General features: G+C 40.3%; 2 protein-coding genes across 4 annotated transcripts in view; one reads left to right on the top strand and one right to left on the bottom strand.

Moving 5' to 3' along the window:
* The window catches only part of EIF2AK4 (eukaryotic translation initiation factor 2 alpha kinase 4), a 38,340-nt gene extending 18,811 nt beyond the window's left edge, over window positions 1-19,529 (bottom strand). For all 3 annotated transcript variants that reach the window (XR_014616246.1, XM_084208036.1, XM_084208037.1), the window contains exons 1-20: window positions 19,337-19,529; window positions 17,594-17,709; window positions 16,341-16,443; window positions 13,633-13,806; window positions 12,696-12,776; window positions 12,114-12,262; window positions 11,676-11,791; window positions 10,857-11,014; window positions 9,895-10,430; window positions 9,424-9,533; window positions 8,730-8,887; window positions 7,972-8,387; window positions 7,148-7,217; window positions 5,934-6,017; window positions 4,634-4,756; window positions 4,085-4,189; window positions 3,787-3,844; window positions 3,069-3,148; window positions 1,280-1,381; window positions 638-688 (exon numbers count right to left, since the gene is read on the bottom strand). Coding sequence is in view for 2 of the 3 variants with exons in the window: in XM_084208036.1 (XP_084064162.1) it covers window positions 638-688; window positions 1,280-1,381; window positions 3,069-3,148; window positions 3,787-3,844; window positions 4,085-4,189; window positions 4,634-4,756; window positions 5,934-6,017; window positions 7,148-7,217; window positions 7,972-8,387; window positions 8,730-8,887; window positions 9,424-9,533; window positions 9,895-10,430; window positions 10,857-11,014; window positions 11,676-11,791; window positions 12,114-12,262; window positions 12,696-12,776; window positions 13,633-13,806; window positions 16,341-16,443; window positions 17,594-17,709; window positions 19,337-19,489 (2,943 nt within the window). In the remaining variant the exon portion in view is untranslated. The remainder of the gene's footprint in view (window positions 1-637; window positions 689-1,279; window positions 1,382-3,068; window positions 3,149-3,786; window positions 3,845-4,084; window positions 4,190-4,633; window positions 4,757-5,933; window positions 6,018-7,147; window positions 7,218-7,971; window positions 8,388-8,729; window positions 8,888-9,423; window positions 9,534-9,894; window positions 10,431-10,856; window positions 11,015-11,675; window positions 11,792-12,113; window positions 12,263-12,695; window positions 12,777-13,632; window positions 13,807-16,340; window positions 16,444-17,593; window positions 17,710-19,336) is intronic.
* A 4,914-nt stretch (window positions 19,530-24,443) lies between these two features.
* Window positions 24,444-27,202, top strand: part of GPR176 (G protein-coupled receptor 176) — a gene marked incomplete at both ends in the record, with an annotated part of 30,140 nt that continues 27,381 nt past the window's right edge. Inside the window, one exon of the mRNA XM_084207961.1 lies at window positions 24,444-24,672. Coding sequence (XP_084064087.1) covers window positions 24,444-24,672 — 229 coding nt within the window. The remainder of the gene's footprint in view (window positions 24,673-27,202) is intronic.

The raw sequence follows: 27,202 nt of genomic DNA, 5'->3' as shown, positions 1-27,202 counted from the left end.
AAGTGTTAGAATAGGGGGAATCTTCCTGGCATATTTCAGCGAAATGTACAAAATAGAAATGTTTTATGGTAGTAGTAACATGCAGATTGCTGTTTTACAAGCATAACACACTAAAAGTTAATACTAATGGTCAACAAAAGAGTTGATTAGCACAAGGATAAAGCCATCCAGATGGTCTAGAAAAGATTACATTGCTCCTTATCACTTCATTACTCTGCCATGGAGGCCCTCCAGAACAGCTCCTGGCAGCTCTGTCAAGCTTGGAGCAGCCAATTGAGTTTTTGCACATCTCTTTCTGTTGTCTGACATTTCTTTCAAAAAGTTTAACTTAAACAATTGAGCTGCCATTTCTCTGGGCATAAAAAGTCAAAATTGTCCCTCAGAGCTTTAAAGATGTGCCAGTGAACTCTAAATTTGTTCATAACTGTGCTCAGAGAATTTTGTGGGTAAATATATTTCCATGTCAACTTAGAGTATTCTTTTGAGGTTTTATTTCCTTACTTTGTTCTAATATCATGTAATAAGAACTTGGCAGAGAATACTAGGTGGGGTATTAAGTGGGAAATTAAGGAGCAAAAATTATAATCAATGTTTTCTGAGAAGGAATACCTAATAGTTAAAATATATTCAAAATTACCTGCTTTGCATGCGTGACTTCATCAAAGTCCTTAGGAAATACAATCGCAGGCTAACAAAACAAAAGCCAAAACCCACATTTGAATTTTAACAAGCAGTCCAGATTGCTCAGATTGGTCTTACTTTTAAGTTCTACAAATTAAACAGAGAAACAAAGCATTTCCATTGCCCATTTAAAAAAAAAAAAAAAATCCCAAACAAACAAACCAACCCCCACATGGCAAATTAAATTTATTTGAGGAGCTAAAAGGAAGACGAATGCTTTGATGTTGTTTAGTACAACGAAAGTACAACCCATAATCACAAGCATCTGCCAACTACAAATACCAGCTGATTCCTGAGAAAGGCCCACCAGGCCTTAAACTAAGTATATTGAAAAGATGATTCCTTTATCTGACATGTAATAATTAATTTCACAGACAGAACACAGACTGATGTCAATACCATTAGAATCCACAGTGCGTTAAAGGAATGTCAGTGTACCAGCTCCAATTGTATTCTTCACTTTTCATTACACGTTTTACAAACCTTGCTTTTGAGCACTCCCTGTGGCAACATTTTTTGCTATATTTTGCATCGTTTCACTTCTCTTAACAAACAATTTGATGCATAGAATTAGTATGTTTCATAGCTGTGTACTTACCAGCCTTAGCTGACCAAGAACAAAGATCCTTTCTGATGCAGTATTCATAGGATGGTAACACATTTCAAAGAATATTATACCTAGGCTGAACAGGTCCACTTTCTAAGGAAGAAAAAACATGAAAACTTGTATGTAGTACCTATCAATTCTCTGAGGACAAAAACAGCAGAGCAAAAAAATCCCAACAAACATTTAGGTTAAATGTAACAGTATATTAAAGCTGGAGAGAAGGCTGGGTTTTTTTCTGTGTCTTTTTGTGTGTTTTTATTATTATCTGTTTTTAAAGCTTTTTTGTTAGAAGACACAATCCATTAAGATTTAGTAGACTTTAAAGCCTTCTATCATCAGAGCACTGCTATGACATAAATGATGGTTGCACTGGAGTTGTGGTCAGCAGCCTAACAGCAAAGTGAGGAGCAGATGTTCCTCAGGGGTAGGCACTGGACTGGCACTATTTCACATCTTTGTTGGTGACATGGACTGTGGGGCTGAGAGCAGCCTCAGCAAGTTTGCTGGTGACACTGAGCTGTGTGGTGCAGCTGACATGCTGGAGGGAAGGGATGCCATCAAAAGGGATCTTGCCAGGCTGGAGAGGTGGGACTGTGTGAACCTCATGAAGTTCAACAAGGCCAAGTGCAAGGTCCTGCACCTGGGTCAGGGCAGTGCCAAACATAGGTACAGGCTGGGTGGAGAATGGATTGAGAGCAGCCCTGAGGAGAACCCGGGGATGTTGGCTGACAAGACTCTTAACATGATCTGTCAGTGCACTCACAGCCCAGGAAGCCAAACATCCTCTGCTGCATCAAAAGCAGTGTGATTAACAAGTTTAAGGAGCTGATTCTCTCAATCTACTCCACTCTCATGCTATCACACCTGGAGTGCTACATCCGCCTCTGGGGCCCCCAACATAAGGAGAACATAGATCTGCTAAAGCAAGTATGTGGAGCAAGTCCAGAGGAGGGCCACAAAGGTGATTAAAGGAATGGAGCACCCCTCACATGAGGAAAGGCTGAGAGAATTGCAATTCTTTAGCCTGGAGAGAAGGCTCCATGGAGACCCAAGAATGCCAGAGAAGGACTTTTTACAAGGTCACTGACAGGCCAAGGGATAATGGCTTTATGATGAAAGAGAATAGGTTTAGACTGAATATTAGAAAAAAAATTCTTTACTGTGAGGGTGGAACAGGTTGCCCAGAGAAGATGTGGATCCCCCTTTTCTGGAAGTGATCAAGGCCAGGTTGGATGGGGCTTGAAGCAACCTGGTCTAGTGGAAGATGCCCCTTCCTAGATGTTGGAACTTGATAAGCATTGGGGTTCCTTTCCATCTAAACCATTCTATAATTCTATGACTCCCACTCTGAAAACATTTCCTTGCTTTTCTCTGCATATAAACAGGATTCTCTTTGATGGAAAAAATACACCCTCACCTCCCACAATCACAGTCTAGAAATCCAGCACTATATTACCTTTAGTTAAGGTAATATATTGTATACTGCATAAAAGGTAAGATTTCTATCCTATTCAGTTACAAAGGTCCTCTGTGATTACATGCTTTCAGCTTGAAGTTGCTTGCATTTAGTCATGATCAAGCACAGGCAGAAAAATTGACTGGCCCACATCATTCTAACCTTGGTTTCCGCTTGAAGGAATGTTTAATTCCCCTGAGCACAGGAGTCAACGACATGCTGTTCCACACTGAATTCATCTTGTCAAGGAGGAACAACCCAAATCATACCTGCTACATCTTAGATTCCTTGCTAGCTTTTTCATTAAGTCTACTCCAATCATACCTGATTGTATGTAGATTTAGTGCTTCCTTGGACCTCTGGGCTGACATACAATGCGGTGCCAACCATCCCTGTCAAGTTACCTATGTGGCAAAAGATGAGAGCACCAGTTTCAAGAAAGTCAGAGAAAAATGCAGCATATCAAGAAAAAACTTGTTCATGTTCTCCAGGTGGGAGTGCAGTCCTTTCTTACCCTCACAGGTCAAGTATCCGTGTCCAACTGTAGTAACTAAACCTATCTATTGCTTTACAGACTTGTAGTAGGTCAGCACACAAATGTTACAACTAAATTTCACTGCCATTACATTTGTCTTTAAACATACCAAGTACTAAGTTCCCTCAAAACACCATACTCAGACTAGCTAAAATCAAACCAATCAACCAAGGACACTGAAGTCTTGAAATTGTCCTATATAGGCAAGAGAACACAAGTGCAGATGGAACAGATATACAGGCTCTCTCTATACCTCACCATGAGAAAAGCATTAACCTAAGGTAGCAGGCTAGCAGAGGAAGCTAATTAATTCTTAGATAAGAGGCAAAACTGCCAGAATATAACATAGCTACCCAAATTGGTGGCTGGGGGGTATCCCACTCCTGGCTTTAATAAAGAGAAATTTTATTTTCAAAGAACAAATGGAAATTTTAGCAGCCTATACAAAAACACAGAATATAAATGCTTGCTTAAAATAATTTATAACAAGTTGCAATGTAAACTAACCTGATGGGTCAGACACAGCAGAACCATCAGAGAGGTTTTCCTCTTGTTTAGAGACCACCTGAAACCAGCAAAACAGTCATATTGTAAATGACAAGTGAAATACTTCTGTTGGCTGTTCTTGTCACTTGGGTTGGCAGTAGATGGTTTAATTCTAGAACCTTAAAAATTTAAAAGAAATTTATAGCACTCTCATATATAAACATTGTGGTCATTTAACTTATGGTTTTTTTGGGGTTTTTTTCAAGTAATTACATCACCAAATTCAAGAGTTTTTTCATTCACTTTATGCTGTACTTACTGCATTTGCTGGATAATCTGTAGCTAAACCAAAATCACCAATTTTCACATGATCATCTGAATCTAAAAAAATGTTCACGGGTTTCAGGTCTCTGTGGATCATTCCCTGTTACAGGAAGAGAATAAAAAAAGACCCACAGAATATTAAAGCATAAACATTATTCAGAATAGAAGTGCTTATAATGGACTGTAAAATCATATTACATACTTTTAATACAGAGGGAGACCTACTGCTAAATCACTAAAGATCAGTCTTGAAGACAGACTTTCGTTGTAGCCCAGAAGCCAGAAACAATTTTCAGTGCTACCAGATATCTAACAGAACATTTTTAAAAGATGGACAAATTTTTATGACTAATGGGCAAAATCTGAAGTGGTTTATTATAAAATTCATGTTCATGATAAAATATAATAAACCCCAAGAACCAACTAATAATGGAAAGGGCAAAGAGAGGAAACTTCTTAATGCATGCCCCAAAATGAAGAACCCACAGAGAAAGAGGCATAACACAGATATTATGTACAGGTCATAACTGTCCTATTTACTAACCTTCTCATGGATGTAAGCTAACCCATCCAAAATTTCTCGGAAAAGCCTCCAAAGCCGACTGGTATCTTCATATAGCCCTTGGTCAATAGTGTCCCTTAATGTGCTCTTTTCACAATATTCCATCTTCAGTTGTGCATACACAGGGGGAAAAGGGAAGAAAGAACAGCACACTATCAGAAACTTGTATCTGTACACATATTACTGCCTGGGCTCCGGAGCAAATAGTATCACCAAAAAAATCACCTATTTGGAATTCTGCTGAGAGCTGTCTTTTGCTATAAACATGCATTCACTTCTGGGTCCTACCTCATTTTCTGGGACAATGGTATGAGCCTGCAGAGTAGCATATTCTCTAACATAAACATTAACAACAGAGTGAAAACAGCCAAGCCATAATATGTGATAAAGCCAAACCACAAACAATCTCTGGGTTTATTACACTTGGTGTCTTAACTGCTTTTATTATGAATATACACAAGCTCATTAAAAACTAATTCCATCTACTTGTAACTTCCTTCCAGACAAGCTCTAGCATTAAGTGCAATACAAAAAATTGCACACCACCACAGAATAGTTAGCTATGATATATAGCTATAAATAGTTTCTGGGAGAAGTTGACTAACTCCTGACACAAAGGAGGTGTCAGTAGAATAGCCTGAAGCTGCAACCCTGCCGGAGTTTAATTGTGTGCCTACTGTTAGAGCCATACAATGGCTTTACAGATTACTGACTACCATTAAAATAAAGTGCATACACAATACTGTGCTTTTGAAGAGAATTAGAAAGTTTTCACATCTGTGAAAGACAACTTTTCCTCAGGAATTTAACATGGTAGACTTCAACTCCACATAGGGAATTAACACCAATTAACAACCAAACTGAGGAACACCAGCTACAGTGCTAGGGATTGGGATGGATATTCTCAACAAATAAGCACAAGGCTAAAGAATGCTTTGAAAGCTACAGACTCAAAGGTTGGCTGGTTGGGCTGTTCTATTTAAATTGCCAACTTTTACTTGTACATGAGCAACACCAGTTATCCCATTACGTGCTGTGGCACTACAAAACTTTGTTCTCTCCACACACAAATATAGAGCCTTGGAAGGCACAACAAACCACGTGCACTGCACAGTGCCTTCCACCAGCCAAGCCTTCAGAAAACCAGTCTAATGCAAAACCAGCACTGAACTTAATTGTTTGCATTTTTAAAGGTCATTATTTCTTACGAAAACCAGCAACTAGTCTCTGCAGGTTGAAATAAACTGCATCCTTTCACGTGAACACAGGAGCACATTTGTACCTGAATGTACAGATAATGCACTGTCTGAATGACTGGTGTCCTGTCCTCTCCTCCATGGCTATTCTTTTCATTGCCTTCTTCATTCTTTATCACAATGAAAGCAACAGAACGGTTAGCTACAGGAAGATGTGCAGACTTTTTATTACACATACTACTATTTTTTTAACAGCTGAAATATATGGATAAGAACTCAGCTTCTACAGACAGTTTAAAAAAGAGCAAAATAATACAATGAAATTTTGTAATACCATTGCATCTAAATAAACTAGAAAAACAGGTGTGACCAACTCTCAAAGTGAGAATGAATAGCATTTTGCCATCATTAGACTGAAGGAAAAGAATTCTGGAAGAACTAGATGAATCCTAAATCTCAAGCTGTGTCATATTAAAAAAAAAGAGAAAGATAAGACTTGAAACTAGAAGACAGAAAACTTGCTTGATAAACAATGCAACCCCCACCCTCAACCAACAATTTTGGTAGGGTGTGTATACATATACATACATATATTGAGAAAAGAATGCACTGCTGTATTAATAAATTATATACTGAAAACCTTTTCTTGCCAATGTACATTATAATAGAAAGAGGAAGGAGGTGCAATAAAATATGCTTTAAATAAAAACATGTTACAGATCATCAGGGTTGGCAGTGACATTACTGTAAATGCTGTAGGAGTGTGCATTAGCTTTCTAGTGATACAGTGCACTGACTGTCCACAGCAAGTGCTGTGACACAATCTTAAAATCAACTAAAACCTGAGTCATTATACTGACTTCCCCTCTCTTTCAAACTGCTAGCAGTATGTGTTTTGTCTGCTTTAAAAAGTGGCATATGAACACAAATATTGGTTAAAATCATCTAAAGGCAGAACAGAATTTCAACTTTGAGAGGCTGTAAAACCATGTAATCCATATGGCTGTTAAATCATAAACACACTGAAGTGCTAAACTTGCAATAACCTGAGTCATGACTAAAAAAACCACTCATATTTAGCTCAATAAGCCCTTTAGGAAACAGACTCCAGATTAGGTGCATCAGACTGATTTCTATGGGATGCAGCTCACCATGGCACAACACTTACTCTAGCAGACAGGTAAGGTTATGTTTCTGTAATTACAGCAGAAGTGAAATAGAACTTCTCAACTGACCTGTTTACTTGCCAAAGACTATTTTATTATATTCTCATTTTCATTAACTTTATCTTTACACTTACTGGAGAATGACCTTTACTGTTTTCATCGTCGTTTTCAAAAATTATTTCGCTTTCAGAATCTGTGGTTGGCCTGTTTAAAAACACAGAAAGAAGAAAAATCTCAAAAGTTCTGCATACCAAGTAATGGTAAAATTGCAAAATTCCAAATTCTTACTAAAGAATTTGGAAATTATTTTGGGGGGAAAAAAACCCACTAAGCTTCTGCTGAAGACTTTCTATACGCTTTGAACAAAAAAGCAAAACAAAACAATACCCAGAAAAGCATCCTGCTTGCAAAGAAACACTTCCTTTAACAGTCCAGTTCTAAAAGGGAAGATATGTATTTGCCATCAGTAAAATTTAATTGCTATATCTAGTAAGCAAAACTTAGATAAATTTACTTAATTGCTTACACAAAAAAACCACTGAGAGAACTGAGCCATACACAGAGGAAGGTATGGAATACACTAATAAAAACCAAAACGGGCAAGTTTGATATTTTTCAAGATTTGTAATATCTCTGTTATTCTTTATTTAAAAAATTTATTCTCAAGGCTGGAAAAGACAGTCAAACATAAGGTAAGCAGTCATGCATTCTGGGACAAATAAGCAGTTTCAAGAAGCCTACACCAAAAAATTTTCCACAAAGATTGACAGGCCTTTGCTAGCAAATTTCCTCTTCCTGGCTATGTAACTGCTGGCAGATACACGGGTTTTGAACAAAGGGACAGAATAAAAATGCAGTGAACTACTTCTGCCAAAAGAAATGAGAATGGTAAGACACAAACTTGGAAAAACTAACTCTGCTCATGCTCCCTTTGGTGCCAATACGGAAGCCTACTTACAAAATTGAATGGGAGAACACGCCATCACCATCATCATCGTCATCATCACTGGACTCCTGATCAGCCCCACTGAATTTGTTGCTGGAGGATCTTTCACATGAAGTGCTCCACTCAACTGAACTTGTCAAACACGGAGGAGGAGCATTAGTTTCCACATCATTTGTCTCCTCAGTGGAAAGGATGAAGAGACCAGCTTTGGGGGGCATTCTCCTCTCATCGGTTGTTTCACATGTTGACACGGTGGGAACAGGACTTTCGTGTTTTTCTATCCAAGCATTGTAATACCTCACAATATTCTCATGGTTCAAGCGGGAAAGTAATGTCACTTCCCCCTTAATCCTCCGGAACTGCTTGCTGGTGGGGTTTATGCGAATACGTTTCACAGCATAATAGCAACCATCAAGCTTATTTCTCACCTGCAAAATTCAAATTCATCTAAAGTCAAATGCTTACAAATGCCTTCCCAAGCAGAGCCAGATGAATAATTTCATGAAACAGGAAGTCTTCCTTTCACCTGGAAAATGACTACAGTTCAAATGCAAGGTTCCCAATACTGACAGGCTTCTCCCCAGTCTCCCAGCAACCTCTCACAAGAGACTTTTCAGACTCTTTAATTCCAGATAAAACCCTCAACACAGACACAGCACTAGCAGACAGGAAATAAAACCATGCAAACATTGAATATATTTTTCTGCTTCAGAGAAAACAAACATATCCTCAAAAAGGTTTCCACAGAGGAAACAATTTTTATACCATACCTTGATGACTGCTCCAAAAGCCCCTTTACCAAGTAATTTTAGCTCTTCAAACTCATTGTAGTATCGTGAAAATTGTCTCTGTGTTTCTGTGAAGAACGAAGCACTGGATATCTGACTGCTGGGTACAACTGTCTCCATGCAATCTATACCTGCTGAATCTGCAATGAAGACAAAGCTACCGTCACTGGCAATATGGGGGTAAGGCACTAGGGACTGTAAAATAAAGAGCAAGGAGGAGACAAAACCTAAATAACTTCAAGTGCAACTAAACCCTAAAATACAGAAGTGCTCTGCTGTGTAAAGCTCTAGTACAAGCATAAATCTTAATACTGTTTTTAATTACTAACGTGAATTATGCTGGACAAAGGAATGATTTTAACAAGAACGTAAGAAGGAAAAGTTTCATTAGAACACCATCTTCCAAGGACAAAGTTAAATCTATATTTACACCATGCAGGAGGTGGATGAGTTTACAGGTTTCTTTAAAGCATGAGCTGCTTCTACAGAAGAAAAAACCAGTAGTCAGTCCACCCCAGCCAGTCTTGCACAGGGAAGTTAAAGATCACACTACCTTTTAAGTTAGCTAATGTAACACATTTGTGCAGTCTTGTGAGGCTGTAGCACAGCTCAATTTTTCTTACTGCAGGCATGTAGTCCACTTACTTAGCAGAATACAGGAAGAAGAAAATCTTACCATCTAGATTTTCTTCAGCTACAGGTATTTTTATTCGTGGAATGTTTATAAAACTATGTTGTAGCAACTGTTGAGGAGTCCATCTTTCTTTATCTTCCAAGCAAACACACCTGTTAGCAAACCACAGAGAGAACTATGTCAAGTCTGACAAACACTGGAAGAGTTATTATATCTACGAAATTATTACCTCCATCATTTAGATGGGAATCAGAAGCAAAGATAGACTAAATGGCTTATCACAGTGATATATAGTTGGTGGCAGAGCAGAAAAAACGAGCACCAAACCTACTCTCCCAAATCCCAGATTAGCAGCCTGAGCCATGAGATCAACTTCTTCAACAGAAACTACAACTAGCAACACAAAGACCTATCTATTCTTTAAAAAATTGTTAAAATCTTAAAAAAAAAAAACCAACCAAAAACCAAACCAAAAATCAAAGACAAAAAGATACAGGAATGTGACAAACATACTTTTCTAGAAAGTCTTGAAAGTCAGCAGGTAAACTGGTAGGCACAGCAACTGGGAATTCCTTGGTTACTTGGCCCTGGCTGAGTGAAAGCAGAAGCAAGCCCAGACGCCACACATCTCCTTTTTTTCCAGGTTTGTTGGGAAGTCCATCCTCACTAAAACGAACCTTGGTTTGCTCAAACACATCAGCTTTGCAGATGTCAGCTAAGCGCTTGGAAATGCTGTAGTCTGTGACCTTGATGTTTCCTTCAGCATCCACCATGACACTGGAAGCACAAAGGACCTTGTGCACTACCGAATTATTGTGCAAGTAGTCGAGAGCTGACAAGATCTGGATCACATAATGGCGTAACTGCTCAACTGGAACTGGAGTCTCTTTGTCTAAGTATGTAGAAAGGCTGCAACCACTTATGTGCTCCACTAAAATATCCACCACAATTGAGTTGTCCCGTTCTTTGAGGTTCATACATTTGTAATGTACTATGTTTGGGTGACTTAGCTTCGCCAGTGAGTTGAACTCTGTTTCTGCTCCCTGAAGCTGGTAGAGAAACACAACATAACATGGATTTTGTCATATCTTGGGACACACTACTAATAAAATATGTAACACAAACAAAATACTTACAAAATCTATGACATCCTCGTACTTTTCTAAAAAGGAAGTATGGTGCACTGGAGTAAGTACAGCTTTGATTTTAACAAGTAAGTTTGATTCATTCTTTCTTCAGAATTTCAATTTTTTATTATGCATACTTGCAAACATGCTTTCTTGTATTTGTATTACTGTAAAGGAACTCCTGAATACCCCAATACACTCATTTTCTTTCATGCTTAGATATGCTAAAAAATTAGCATTTTCAAATTCATTACTACCCTCTCAAGTTTATATTAAACTAGCAGCCTAAAGAAAAGCACTGAACCTCACCTAATCTTTATTAAGTCAAATGCAAAATACAGGCATTACCTGTTTCTTAGACTTCTCAATCTTTTCTATTTCATGAGTTGTAAGAAATTTTCCCATCTTTTTTTGCCAGTGCAGAACCCACTCATATATTAGAACAAAGTCTCCACTGTGAATTTCCAAGGCATTGTAGACAGATTTACCAAGCTGTTCATCTCTGCCTGTACACAAAGGGAGAGAAGAGGAACATGGCTTCTTTTGTGTCTAAGGATTTGACAAAAGCTCCTGCAAATGCTAAATAAACACCAGAAAGCCTGTTTTCTAAAGTCAGAAACATAAACCTACTTACAACTAGACAAGACATGTATCTATCTACCTAGTAAGTATAAATTCATTACTAACGAAAATATCAGGCTTGATGAGACTGAGTGCTCAAATGAAAGCAATCACATGTTGACAAAAAACTGCTGCACATTTTCAATAATTTCAAGTTTTAATAACTGAACAACTTTCCTGCTTAGCAAATGCCAAGTTCTACCCATAGTAACACAATTTTTCATCCTCAAACTGCAAAATAATAAAATTTTCTATCCTCAAGAGACTTTCAGGCTGTTCATCCATCCACTGAGGAAGTGCTATGTTGAAAACAAACAATAAAAACATCTGATGGAGACACTCCATGGAGGTCTTCCAACTCAAAGTTTCCTGTCATGTCCTGTATTAATGTTTCTGCTAAACCTGCTGGTTTTATGTCATTGCTATCAGCAGCAATGGAAGGAGAGTAAGTATTCATTTGCAGCCCTGCACTTATCAGTGGTTTCACATGTTACTGAAAGCATCCCAAACCCCAGCATTTCAAGTTGCAATTTTAATTTTGCTCACCTAGACATTTTCCTTTATGGACAGTAAGCTGTCCAGCACCACTTGTGCTGAAGTTCAGAACTTCGTGATTTCCAGGGGACTCTTCATTATTATTAACAGAAAGTTGGCGCTCTCGTCTGCAATGTGAAGAGAACATTTTTCTCCGACTCAGAAAGATATATATTTAAAGTCAGAAATTGAATATAAAAACCTTAAAAATTGGAAAGTTCCCAAGTTATTCACAGCACCTGGCTTAGTTAAACCATGACAAGTAAGGTAGGGGGGAAGGTGGCAGGGAAGAGACCAAAATTAACAGGTCAACAACATGGCACACTATTCTCTTACCTTCAAATTTCACTTTGTAATCTAATGTTTGCAACAAGAACAAAAACAAACAAAAACCACCAAATAAACAAATAAGTAAATAAATCTAAAAAATCCACATGCAAACTGACATACTTTGAACGTCCAGCTGAATTTGGTCGGTGTTTATTATTCACCCCATGTTCCAAACAGCTCCCATTTAAACGTGAAGCAACTCTATGTCCTGCAGTATCTCTCCTGTGAGAATCTTCTTGATTTGTCAGAGCAGCTATTTCTAAACGTTCCTAAAAATCAGGAAAAACACCAAGTAAGTGCAGAAGCCACTCCTATCATCAAAATATGCAAGTACTTAGCTGTTATTCTATGAAGTCATGCAGAGCACAGAAGACATATGTTTTCATAATAAATGTACACACGAGACCAAACAAAAGATTTCAGAAAGGACATTTCAGCACTGTCCATGGCAAGAATGCAAAGAAACTGGAAACAGCTTTTTTCTATGTCTGTTTGAAAATATCCACCTTGGTACACTCAAGATGCTAGTATTTTCCAGAAATAAACTCCAGAAATAATCAAGAACTCATTTTAATTTAGATCTACTAGAAGCCCTGAATAAGAAAAGATGTCCAAGAAAATTTCAAGTTTTTACAAGTACTGTTACAGTACTGGGAAGAACTTACTGCAATATTTGTTTGCACACCTGCTTAGAAAGAATACCTGTTTGGCAATCTCTTTCTTTTTTCTTTCTTCCCTTTTCTCTTCCTCCCTTCTCTGAATCTCGTTAAGGATTTCACGTTGCTGAAATAAATTTCAGTTGTTAGAAATGCAACAATACCTGCAATGCAACTGCTAAAATCTTACCCTGATTTAAAAGTAAAGAAGTTACAATGCTGATTTTTTTGGAAGTGTTGAAAGAGGACTTAGAAGATGTCATAAGAATTAAAAAAATAGAAGTCAAATTAGCTCTCCTGAGGAAGTTAATAGCATCAATTGTATGATACAGGAGAATGGAATTGTAAATTACTTCTACTGCCAGACCCAACAAAAAAATTTCATGCACACACAAAAAAAAAAGATAGGGAGATAGATAAATCCAAATGATCTTTTAAAAACCAGAGCTATTCTATCCATATTTCCCACAGAGTGGAGACTTCACACTACTGGCCCCTGTGAGACTTGGATGAATCCCCTCATTTCTATTGAAGGATATTGGTGGTCTGACATCTCTTTAGATAAAATTTGTTGCTCTCTAGAGATGCCTGTCACAGTAAATGTTCCAGTCACCCTAAGAGTGAAAGAAGTTATGATTACCTGTCTGCCTGGCTAACACTTCCTAGTTTATGATGGAATGCACATAATATGTACCTTAGCTTGAAGGTTTGTATAAAGTCCTCTTGATCAGGGATTTTTATAGGATTGGGAATCAACATTTAGGTTTGTTTCAGTCACAAATATTTCCCTGGGTTAAAACCACATCATTAAAATATTACAATTACAGCATCAGATGGTTCATATAATACACATTGATCAACTCATACTGGCAGGTCTGACAAGTTAGTAATTCACTAAAACTCACCATTATGCAGACTGATTTTAAAATCATGATTATGTTATTTTAATAATATAGGGTTATTCATACATTGATTACTCTTACCTCCTGCTCCTCTCTTCTCTTAACTTCTTGTGCCTTACGCAATTCTTCTTGAGCCAATCTTTCTTGTTCTTTCTGATGATTTTTTAGCATTTCTTCATGAAAAGACTTGGAAGGTGGTTTATTATACTCACTGAGAAATGACTGTACATGGTCAGCAAGTTCAAATATCATCACCTGAAAGAAAAAAGGTACAAATGAAATGCAGAGCCAAATGATAGCCAAATGCTACCACCCCAAAAAACACAGCAGAAGCATGACTGTAAATTTTGTTATTTATCAGGGAGAATTTATCATATTTCACTATTTTCTTTCAGAACTATTTATTAATAAATTGTAACAGGAAAAATCCCTGACCACAGTAGCAAAGATGGCAAAAATTACTGAAAGACAGACAACCTAAGCTATCTTATTTTTCTAACTGAAAAGTGAAATTCAAAAATAATTTTCTCATCTTCTTTTAGGCTTAATCTTTCTACTTCCACAGATATGGGTTTATGACATATGAGCTACAACAGAACAAATCCTTTGCATTTATCTGTTACTGTACCTGCTGCTATGAAAGTTATTATTTCACTGCTAACCACAAATCCAGCCCTTCCTCTGCAAAGGAGTCTCCCCTTTAGAACTATAAAGTCACATAAAATGCTCCATATTCATAGAGCCACAACGACTAAAATAAGAACTGCACTGAAAACTCTGCTACATGGTTTGCCAGGTCGGAATCAATTTTCAGTTACTGTTTACTTGAACTACTGATGATCTATTGACCTGTCAGGGCTTAAGCTTTCAGCAGTCCAGTAGCATCCCCTTATTAATTCAAGCACTCCACAGTGCTAAGAGACCATTTTAGCTCTAAAATTAAAGAATAGTTCAGGACAAAGGTGCAGTCAGCAGCACCACTGAGCAGGATTTGCATGTACAGGTGGGAGATCAACCAAATTAAATTGTACCATCTGCCTGTAACAGGGTGACATTTAGAAGACTCTCAAACACTGAATCCCCTGCTTGAAAGTAAGAATTAAGCCAGGAGGCAATTCAAAATAGAAAGAACAGCACAATATGCATAAATCTGACACGTGCAACTAGATTATCTTTCCCAAGCTACTATTCAGAAGGTAAGGCAATCATTACATGTACACATATGTATTAAAAAACCCCACCAAAACCAAGAGAAAACTCAATAATTAAAAAAACCACTGACAGTCTGCTGTTCAATTTCAATAGGTGGTTGAGGTATTGTCAAACTTTCTGTATCACAGAATACAATTTAATAAGGAATACCTGTCAAGGTAGAGAGAGAAGTTATCTCCCTTTTTGCTGCAGATAAAGTAATTCAGGATAGCAGTGCATTTGCCATTCATACAAAATGTGTACCATATATGTAACTCACAACCACATCTACATGCTGCTGGAGCAAGCATGACTGACTCTCTCTTTGGAAAATCAACATTAGGAAAATGTATGACATATTGTTAGGTCCTTTCAACGAGATCTGAAATCAAACTGGGACTTGGAAGCCCTACAGGCTAATAATTCTTGTGGTCACTTGTGAGCAGACCAAGTATACATTGCACAGTTTTGTGGTTACTTAGAGAATTTAACCCTTGTACTTCCTATGAATTGTCCATAGAACTGCCATTAGAAAAACCAAACAGCAAACAACAACCCCCCCACCCCCCCGCCCTAAATTCCAGAATACTTTATTAAACTGCTAATTTCCAAAGATACTGAAAAATCTGAGAAAATTCTTGGTTACTGAACAGAACATATCTAGCTCAAAATTGGCAAACAAAATACAAGTATGGACTTCAAATGGAAAAAAGGCTTGACGTGGCAGGAGTGAATGACAGATAGCTCTTACTAAATCTGTAAAGTTGACAGGCTTGGGAAACTGAAAGCAAAATATTACCCCACTTCAACCTATTATAATGTCCACAGCTGTGTAATATTCACTTTGAAAAAGACAAATGGAGCTATTCAAATGTGTTCACCTGCAACATTTCCAAATAGCGATAAGAAACATACCAAAACCCCTGCTTTCACCAAGAATTCTTTGTTTGCTTGTAATTCTTTGAATCATTTCAGTCCTCAACAACAGAAAGGTACTGCTAATACTAAACATACCCAAGGATGTATAAAATCCCTTAAAATAGATAAAACATCTAAGCTTCCCATGTTTCTCTGTCTTTCCTTTTTTACCCAGTTCCAGGGAAACTCAAGTATCACTACTCCTAAACACAGAAAGAAAAAGGCACAGTGGCCTAGAGTGACTGTACTCCAAAGTGTTGAGTTGGTGTTGGAACAAAGGCCTCTTGTCTAGTTCAGCATTAGGTGAACAAGATCACATGGAAAAACTCCCCAAGGTAACCACTGTTTGCTTAAACAGATAGGGCCTCTTATGATATTCAAATCAATCTGAAAAGTGCAGAAAGCTCTCAGGTTCACACTCAACATCGCTTTTCATACTGCCAAATAACTCAGAACCTTTAAAGAGGATTAAAGCTTGCAGTATTTATACATGGATTTTGAGAGCATCCATAGTCTGAACTTTTGTTAATTAGAAACATTCCATAGAAAGACAGTCCCTCCTTCCTTAAAAGCAATGCAACTTACACTTCTAATGTGGATGTATTCCACTATATTATACCATAAACCTTAGAACTATTTAGGTTCAGAGTATATTTCTCAAGGAAGTGAAAAGCTCTTACCTCTCCACAGCGCTGTTTTGCTAATTCAGCTAGTCTGGATTTTAGTTCATTTATCTTCTCATTTGACAAGCCTTTTGAATTTTTTAGTTGTATTTCAGGAACTCTGTGGAACAGCAACAAAACATAAAGTCCTCATTAGAAAAGTTGAGTGTAAAAAGCAACAGATTGTTGATAAAAACTGTGTGAAGGAAAAGGAATGGAGTTCACAGTCACTTGGCAATTAGCCAATGCTCAAATAAGCAGAATATAAATATTACATATACAAGATAAAGTCAGAAATACTGTATTATATTCCCTATCATCAAATTTTCCGGTTGCAAATTACCTCTTGTTAACACTTAACAGCAGAACTACCAAAGAAACCCTGCACACTCTAGTAATTCAGTTCCTAATCACTAACTTACTGAGCAAGCCATTTAAAACATTACTAACATAACATTTAGATGTTTAAAATGTATTTATCACCACTACACAGGTAACACAAACCCTAAGAAACAAATGCAATAAATTAATATCAGCTATATTTTAAAAATATTTAAAATAAAGTAAACAAGCAAAACGTCTGTAGATGAGTTATTTTAAACTAAACCAAAACAAAACAAAAAAAAAGAGAGAATAGCTGTTACATCCTTGTTACAGGGTATAACTGAGCTATCACACAGTAAGGAACAGCATTTCCCTTCTACAGAACTCATGCCACAGCACAAATGGATGGACTGAAGGGAGTTATATTTTGGACTATCAGTGGTATAAGGACTGAACAAAATAGGGCACAGAGCAACACTTAGCCCAGGAATCACTCGCCAATACAAAATGGTGGGGCAGGCTCGTCACCTGCAACTCTCTATGGAGAACTCTTCTAAAAGCTAATCCAACAGAAAACAGAACAACAATTGGCTTTAAATAGAAAGGAGATTCAGTCTGTCTCAGGTGAAAGAGTCAGGAGTTCAAGAAGTTTAACAAGGGCACTAAGACAGCAGCAGGTACACCTGTGGTTATGCATCTCCAAGCTACAAACTGGGGCTGCAGTTCTGCACTGACAAACTCATCCCTATTATTCTCCATTGCACAAAAGACTAAATCCAATTGAGGTGCCAAAGTTTAGAGTTGCATATTATAAAATACCCCAGGCTTAATAAAAACTGACATGCAGAAAGCAAGACTAAGAGTGATGAATAAAACTACATGTCTTTTCAACTTAGACTTTGCTACAGAAAGCAGAGAAAAAAGGTTATATTTTAATGTTCACTTACGTATCAGGGTAAGTATGTGGACACTTGACCCACAGGTCAACTTTGGCATACACTTCATTAGCACTGGTCAATCCCTGAGGACGCAGAACTAAATTAATTTCAGGAGGTTGTCGTACCTGAAACACAAACCAAAACTGCTGATTGAAAAGGTTTGCTTGGTTTTGCTTTAATGAAAACACTCAACTCTCAACCTATATTATAGTAGAATACAGCTTAAACCATTAAACTATGAAAAAAACACATTCATGTATTGACATTGCTCAGTAGGAGTGAACTGGTCCACTGACTATCATGGTTTATCCAGCATATTTTGACAACTTCTTCAGATAAGTGTAGTTACAGTCATTAGAAAGATGATTCAGACTGAGCAAAAATGAGGTTCTATAATAAAACTTTTGTTCTGCTTATTGTAAGACAGCAGTAGGAAAAAAAAATAAACTTAACACAGGTTATTTATATCACAAATTAAAGCATTCATTATAAGGACAACATTTTTCTTTAGTGTTTAGATTACTAACCCAGGCATTATTTTATTTTCCAACATGGCAACAGACCATAATGTCATACTGATATACACTTACAAGGCCAAACCAATGGACAGTGCTATTTTTTGTAGTTGTATTTTTTTGTAGTGTTTTGCCACAAACGAGAATTTTAACAAGCATTGCCTTCCCCATCTCTATCCTGTTCAAGTCACCCACTCAAAATCAGAATAAAGTAAAATACGCCCATATAAGTATTCCCAGCTTTTTCTTTTCAATTAGGTTTAAAACAAACAACAAAACAACCCAGCCCTTAGTAAAATGAAAAACAGGGAGGGAAGTAAGACCTCAGAGAGCAACAAATACAGAAACAGATGGTAACTATCCCTTTGCTTTTCTAGCAAGGAGGGGAACATCTCAAGTGAAGAGGGTATCAGGTATGACCTTCAATACAGAGTGAACACTTCTGGAAGCCCAACAAATTACTGAGAGCGTTCTCACCAAACTTCACAAAAAGAGAAAAAAGGTCATAAGTTGCTGCAAAAAATTTAAGTTCAAGTCTCTGGCACAAAAGAAAGCAGAGGATATATAGTATACATTCTAGACAAAAGAATGCAAAAAGAAACAACAGTAAAAGTGAACCTGTGGAACAGATCAGCGACCATTATCTCCAGGTACAGGAAAACAGTATCATGGACACAGCTGGAAAGGAAATATCAATTTGATGGGGACACGCAACAAATGGAACAGAGCACTGAGTACCAGGCCTGAGCATTAACTAGCTGTAATTAAACAAAACCCGCACCTATAAAAATGAAAGTAAAACTATAATCATGGAAATAGGTCTACTGTGACAAAACCACAGCATATAATAACTATGTAAATATCATCATGTATACCGACGAGAAGAATTAGTTGAGCAAGTATGTAATTACTAGGTTAAGGAATGAATTAAGAGGCAATTTTTAAAAAGCCTGACAATTACTTTAAATGCAATTTAGGAGCACAGCAGTGGTTACAGGGCGAGCGCTTTTATCCCGAGAATCAATCGCAAGGGTGGCCGGTTGCAGGGCTGAGGGCAGGACCACGGGCACGCAGCGGAGCCGCGACACGTCAGGCAAGGAGGACAAGGAGCGGCCCCAGCGAGGCAGCGCCAGCCGCGCCCCCGCCGCCGCCGTCCGGCCCCGCTCCGCTCCGCACCCGACCCGGCCCGGCCCGCTGCCCCCCGCCCCGCGCGCTGTGCGCGGACCCCGCTCGCTACCTTCCAGGCCTGGCTCTGCCGCAGGTCCTGGAAGTCCTGCCCGTAAATGGACTCCAGCACTTGGAGCTCGTTCTCCTGCCGCAGCTGGTAACTCTCCGGCGGCTCCGCAGCGAGCTCCGCCGGTAGCTGCCGCCCGCCGCTGGCCCGGGCCATGTCAGCGGCGGCGGCGGGGGCGCGCAGCGGCCATGGCGGGCCCCGCGCTGCCGCCCTGGGACTGGAGCCGGAGCGCGGCCCGGCACCGCCTCCGCCGCGGCGGCAGGAGGAGGAGCCGGGGCCCGGGCCGCTGGCGCCGCGTGGGGCCCGGTGGTTCGTCCACAGGAACGTGCCGAGCTGGAATGGACCCATAAGGATCGGCGAGTGCAACGCCCTGCTCCTCACGGGACTCCCTAAACTAAACAGTGTGACTAAGAGCGCTGTCCAAACTCTGGGAGACTCGGTGCCACGGCCACTTCCCTGGGAACCCGTTCCAGTGACCAACCACCCTCTGGGTGAAGAACCTCCTCTAATGTCCAGTCTGAACTTCCACAAGATATGCCTCCAGGTATATCTGCATTACAGGGATACACAGCAAAGACAGTTGGATACTGTGTAGATCTTTTAATATTTGCCTTGAGAAAGAGTCACAAAAGGGAAAAAAATAGTCACGAATTTCACTATAGATTTGATGTAGAGCTGGGGCGGGATACAAGTTCCTGTGAAAGCTGTAGAAAGGTTCCCACCGGCAGTTGCTGTAGTGAGTAATAGCAGGTGGAGGGCGAACAGTCTTTGGCTGAACTGCAAACAAAACAGTGAGGCCGGGTGTCCTTGGTGGGACCTGCCAGAGAGAGGCAGCTGCGGGTTGTCAGGGGAGCAGAGACAAGCGGAGAAGAAAATGTGCTTTCCTTCGGCCACTTCACACGGTAACTACTGAGAAGGACTGCCACAAGAGGGAGCCTTTAAAGTTTTGAGATCTTCATAAAGAAACCCCAAGTAAATTCATACCTGTAAGCTTACCTATTAGTAATCCCCAGGCAAAAAAAAAAGTTACAGTAGTCTGCAGGTACCACGCACCCAGATATAGGAATGGAGTTTTGGTGACTTTGACGTTACTCCCTTTGAGTAGATACTTTTTGTTATAAAAAGGCCAATCATTTACACTAATGATTGGTTTCTATATCCCTCAATTTGTACTTCTGAAATTGAAAGCTTGTTCCACGCAGGCTTTATCTTTCAGTTCCACCTAAATAATGTCGTTTGTATCAAACGAAAACCAAGTGTTAAATTGTATCACTATTGTGATGCCGGTCTCTGTTTCTCACCACTGCTGGAATGTGTCTTTAGTGGCAGGGTTTTTCTATCTCGCCTGCTTTTGGGAAATGCATGACCAAAGCTGTTAAGTATTTATCTAGAAACAACAGAGACATCCTTTTGCTCAGTCATCTGTGACCTGGGTAACTGTAACTCATCACTAGAGTTTCCTCTAGTACAATTGGGTATGCTCATTATCAATTTGTATATAATAAATAAAAATTTTCCCTGTGTTAAAGACTGGAAAGAAAAATGTCCAGGACACAGATTCATCTTCTCTCCCACACAAATACACAGCAAGAATGCCTCGGTGATGCAGCAAGTAATTACGAAATGTCAGCAAAATTTCCTTTAACAGCAATTATAGGTTTATACTTCTCAAGCATGTGGTGTGGGGCACACAGCCCACCACATGGGAAATTTCTCCTGTTACACTGTATAGCAGTGGGTGGGCCAGATAACAGTATGCCTTTTAAAGCTGCCTGACTTTCCCCTACTTTGTGACTTGGCAAAATTTTAACCAGTTAAGATGAAGTGCTCTAGACCAGATGTCTACCTCAAGCTATTTTTTCCCCTTAATTACTTCTATAATGATTCATTGTTTCTAAGAAGAAAGCCAGAGTAAATTAACATAATCATAAAAACAATCTAAGAATTTGTTTTTAAAAGTCTTGTACTCCAGCAGGAGTGTGAAAATTTGATGAGGAAGAGACAACCTTTTTTCAGTGCTGTGGCTTTGCTAGCTAACCTTTGAAAACCTGCATGAACTAAACCAAATTACATTACTGCAGGGAGTCTTCACATGCTCAGCACAGTTTTACTGGAATAAGATGAACATCCACCTGCCTCAAACATGTGCCAGACTGCATCTGGACAGAAGCTTCCCTTCCAAGATTTAAGGCAAAATTTAAAACTCTCTCCCACAACATTAAAATTTAATTCTAGCAAATAAAATTTAAATGATTTGTGAGAATGTGCTTTCACTTCCTCATGTGCATGGTGAGGGGAAGTTGGTATTCCTATGAAGTGCAGGAGGGAGAGAAAAGTTTAAGAGTGTTAAGTGTAAGAAATTTAGCAGAAAATAAAACCTCTTGCATTCCAGCTGGTCTCCAGAGATCAGAGGGGCTGCATGCAGCTGGGCTTATTCTGATTATAAGCAAATTGGCATGACATTCAATGGGAAGTTCAATGGGAACTTCTATGAGCACAGATTCACAAATAATGTGATTTATTGAAGCAACACAAATAGAAAGTCTCAATAAATGCACTAGCTGCAGTAGAGTTCTGATGATAGCATTGTGTTAACTTGGGTAATAATAATAGCAGGTACTCACTTACTAAGACAGCATCTCCACTTGGATGGAGGGAGAGGAGAGTAGCCTGAGAATGTCTCTCAGGTCTTTAAGGCTCTTTCTCCTAACAGGTCTGCCCTCCTTACATACAGTGCAGTCTGATCCCCCTCCTTCTACATTACCTATACCATGGTCTAAGCAGAGTGTTGAGTAATACAGTCATTTATGTGGTAGCATGTACTTCATTAAGCTTATTAGCATATGCAGGTATGAGCATTTTAATATTTAAATGATTTTTAGTCAGGCAAAGATTTCTTTTTTGGCCACAGTGTCCTTCAAAGTTCCAGTTGCGCAACTTACTTCTGTTCTGTTCCATTCCTAATTCAAAGCCGGACCATCCTATGCCCACAGGACCTCCTCCTTTAGCCAACTCAATCTTTCTTGACTGTGCAGATCTGTGCAATGCAGAGGGCACACAGTGTAGGCTGTAGATAGTAAGCATTAACTCTTGCCTGGTTCCTTGGTCATCATTCCATACCAATGGAGGAACTGAAGAAAGGGATGTGTGAGGAAAACCACCTTGCAGGTGACTGGGAAGTGAGGGACTGAGGTCAGACTCTGAGGTTACAGACACTGGCCACAAGAATGCTGGAGGCCAAAAGGAGGGAGAAGCCTGTTCAGGAAAGGAAAGATAAGGGGAAAGCATAGTGAAAGCTCCTGATTATTGCCTGGAAAAGTGGGGGAAAATGGGACTGGGTGGACAAAGTAAATGAGTTATGGGTGAGAGGAAAAGGTAGGAGGGTGAGTGAGTCTGAGGCCACAATCAGAGCGAGTCAGAGATGTGAATTGCTAGACAAGTGGCTGGAGCAATGAACTCCCAGAGGAATGAGAGGAGGCTGCAAATGGCTGGGCCCAAACACATGGAGGTACAAGCAGAGGCTTCACCAGCAGCCTCCAGGATCTGTGGTGGGATGGGGCAATGGCAGTCCCCTATCCCTGTGGTCAGCAAATGTCTTTGAACCTATGGCACAGCACCTAGCTCTGTCCTGGATCACCAAAGTTCACATTGCAGGAGACCGGGCGAATGTCACTGGAACACATCTCATGGGCCTGGGGTGCCTGAGGAAGCCTTGTTGTGCATGGGCTGAGCACATGGATAGCCCCTCCTCTCAGAGCACTTCCAGACTGGCACCAGTGGCTGAAAAAATCTTTTTGGCTTAATTTTTAACTAGCACTAACCCCCCCACCCCACCTCAAATCTCCAAATTAAAGGCAAGCGTGTGCCCGCTACTACATGGATGCACACCCTCTGTAGAATCAATGCCCTAACTTATTATGACCACTGAAGAGCTTTTCTGGAAAATTACACATTTAGAAAAAAAATCTATTTTAACAAGTAACATGCGTATCTAGAACCCAGCTCCGTCTTTGGAAAGTCTGTCATCAGAACTAGGGATCTGTTTCAAAACACCGGTTTAAAACGCGCCCGCCCGCTCCCACAGCCCCCGAGCGAAATGGCGGCGCCGCCGAGCGCCGCGGCCGCGGCTACGTGATGGCGGCGCGCCCGCCCTGGGGAGCGCGGCGGGCCGGCGGCTCCTGCTTCGGCCCGGCTCGGGATGGCCGCAGGGTTTGGCAGTGCGGGGCCGCAGCGGCTCGGCGCCCGCGCCGGGATGTGGGAGCACGAAGGAGCAGGGCTGTCGCTGCCGGCCGCGCTCAGTGCGCGGCGCGCAGGGATGGTACGGATCGAGCGCTCGAGCGCCCCCGCCTTGCGATTCAAACCCCGGTTCATTTCCCCCGAGAAACAGCGGGAGCGCAGGGGCAGCCTCTGAGCCGTCACTGGCCTCTCTGGGCGCTGTGCAAGGGTCTTCGCGGCGTCCAGCGCCGCGCAGAGCCGGCAGAGAGACGGGAGGGAGCCGTGTCTCGCCACGGGCGGAGCGGGCTGGAGGGGAGGAGAGAGCGGGAGCAGCTGTGCCGCGGGAAAAGCCATGCTCTTCCTCTGTCAGAGCTGTGAGCAAAGCCAGAGCCAACGCTGAGAGTGCAGTGAGGGGACAGAGTTGGAGGCCCCCCGACTTTTGCAGGCTGGTTTTGCTGAGCAGTGTGCCCGTGGCCGTGCGAGCGGGTGCGCGGCGGCCGCGCCGCGACCCTCGGCGGCGGAGGGAGGATGAGCCGCGGTGCGGGGTGTGATTCTGGGACCGTGATTCCTTCTCTCTCGCATATTGCGGTAAAACATTGCTGAGGAGACCTGTGGCAGTGTGAAGCAAAAGCTATGGCACAGCTGATCGGAAGGAGAAGCCTGGCTTGTTTTCTGCTTTTGTTTACTGGCAGTCGTGACTTACAAGGTGACAACGCGAGCAGCCAGCCCTGCTTCTCGGGTCACAGGAATGTGGTGAAGATGCCTCCAAGAGGCAGAAACCAGGCTTTATCCTCAGAAGCGTCTTTTTTACCTTTTTGGGCTCCATTCATTCACTAAAGACTAGGGCTGGACAACCTGTGTTATTAGGTGGCAGCAAGGAAGGCGGAACTTCGCCATGGGGTACGACAGGAGCTGGGTGTTGGTGAATGAAAGCGACCGTGCCCCGTCCCAGGCTGTCACCGGAGCTCTGGAGACGGGGAACGCCTCGGCCGGGCCGATGGTGTGGCAGGGCAGGAATGTCAGCGAGGCGGGCGCCGTGGAGAGCGAGGAGCACGGCGAGGAGCAGAGCTACCGGCACTTCACCACCACCGTACAGGTTGTCATCTTTGTGGGCTCTTTGCTGGGTGAGTGAGAGTTGCTGGAATTCTTTGTTTTGGTTTTTTTATTTTTTTTTTTAATTTTTTTATTTTTTTAATTCTTGCCGTCAGGAACCGCAGGCTAAAAGGTAACTGGCATCACTGGTTGCCTTCGTGACTCTTCTTGCTTCATTTCTGGTCCTCACATGTATGATTTAAAGTTTCTTGTAGGTTTTGATGTGTAAAAGCTGTTGCTATAAAATGTATTTGTCACGGATAAGAACTTGTACATTAGATGTATGCATTACTTAGTAACCTTTTCTACCAGAATTTAAACGGGCAAAATTTAGATGGGTTGATGACATGCTTATTTTCAGCTGCAATGGGATCTGTTCTTTTTAATATAAAAAAGGGTGTGGAGTGTTTTAAAACAAGTTTTGCTGAATTTCTGTTTCACTCTGCAGTAATTTGGTATTTGTGTCCCCCAGATTTTAAATAAATCCTTTAGAAGTACTTTATACTGTAAATATGTATAACCATGTGCAATCTTGCCTACTTACAGTAGGAATCATAGATTAGATATGTGGTTGTAAGGTATTGCTGTATAATTTTACGAATGTGTGTACATTTGCTTTCTTGATGCTTACACCAAATTTTCTTAGGATTATGTGTGCATTTCTTAGCAAAAAAAACCCAAACCAAACCAAAAAACCCCCAAAAAAACAAAACAAAAAAAAACCAAGGCAAAATACGCCGTATGGTGAGTCAAGTTAGTGCTGTTTGGGAGATAAGTAAGCTGGATTTTAGTAAAATGTCACTACTACCTCAGTCATTCAAGGCTTTACACACAGGGCTTGACTGAGAAAACACTCAGCTTCCTTAAGGGAGTTAATCAGGAATTTGGTGATGGTTATTGGCTCATTTTATCAAGGATTTGTTTTGGATTTTTTGGATTTTCCTGATCTTGAGTAATGCTAAAGTCCATTTTTGTGGTAATAAATTCTAATATCCATCTCCTTTTGTAATGTGTAGTATCCCTTAAATAATTTCTAAGAAGATGGTAAGCATAGCCATGGAAGAGTGTTGAGTCCCAATCAACAATGCACTTACTGGCTATTAGTATAAATCACTGAGTTTTTTGGCATCAACTATTCCTCTGTGCAGTGGAGACAATCCTCACGGTTCTTGCTTTTTTTCTTCTTAGCATATCGTGTGAGGAAAGGATACTTTTAATATCATAGGTATTCTGTGGGTTTTTTGTACATTTGGAAGTACCTGGCACTAAACAATAACCAGCAAACAGTGTCCTAAAATAACAAGACTAGATGAGGAAAGTCAGAATTTTAATTCTTTCTTTTTTTGGGTTTTGAACCTTACAGAGAATAAATTTGAGTCATATGTCCAGATTTAGTTTCATGAGCATGGATCCTCCAAAATTATTTGAAGAAGAAAACAGACATTATCACGTAATCATTCCTTCAGGAGCTAGGAGTTTTTAAAAACTAACCTACCAAAAAAATACCATGGGTACAAATTTTGCAAGATTAATGTAAGTTATGGTTTGGCCCTCCTGCAATTTGTTTTCAAGACATGGAGAAAACATTTCAAAATATCACAAGGAGTTTATTTGCTGACTGGATGGCTGGGAGGCTGGTGAAACAATAACTTTTTCAGGCCTATCAAAGAGCTAAACAGGGGAGGAAAGAATATACTTTTTTAATTATGAAAGTGCACTAGTCCAATGACAAATGTTAGCAGTGGGTCTCATGCATTTACAGTGATGAAAACCAATCTAAACTATTTTTTTTTGAAGCTAGTAGCCTTTGCTGCTAGTCTCCCTGTGTCCCTGAAGTGCTAATTTAAAACATTGATGATACATAACAGCTGAAAACTTTGGAGTCTTTAAAAATGTCTTCCATATCAGCCCAATGACTGTACTGTTATTTCTTCCTTACTGAATGGAAAGAAAGCCACATCTCTCATATGTGCCAGAAGTGTTGGATGTTCACATGCTGGTCAGTATCTCTGCATCAGCAAGGGATAACAACTGGGTATTTGCATCACACTTAATGCTTCCAGAAATGCTGTTAATTAAGTTTTCATTTATCCTCTGCCGTGGTCCTTAGAGTGTGAGTGGCATCCAGCTCTTTTCTCCATCATGTGAGCCCCCCAGTTAAGCTGCAGAATAGCAGTTCTAGTGGGTCCCAGGCTCCTCTTTGCAGTGGGGCAGCCCTTCAGTAGGTGGATGAGACTATCCTTCTCCCTAAAGCCTGAGATGGGGGTCATGCCCCTCAGGGGTAGGATGCGTGAACAAGCAAAGGATGTTTGAATCCTTTCTGGTTTGGGTGGATGTGCAGCTTGTGCATTTCACATCGTCAGTATGTGCCCAAGGCACTTTGCTGTTGATAAAATAGCATTATTTACTCTTTTAAAGGAAGAAATTTCAGCTTGAAATGGAACAAACCTGTATGACTCACCCAATCTTGATAATGATTACAGGGGTGTGACACTAGCAGGAGTCTACAGCGCATGGAGAGGTCCAGGTCCTGCAAGAGGGGAGAATTGCAGTTGGTATTGT

Source organism: Fringilla coelebs, assembly GCF_963513975.1.
Source record: "Fringilla coelebs genome assembly, chromosome: 6".
NCBI classification, from domain to species: Eukaryota; Metazoa; Chordata; class Aves; order Passeriformes; family Fringillidae; genus Fringilla; species Fringilla coelebs.
The sequence above is the reverse complement of the archived record's forward strand: the minus strand, read 5'-3'. Positions and strand labels throughout refer to the sequence as shown.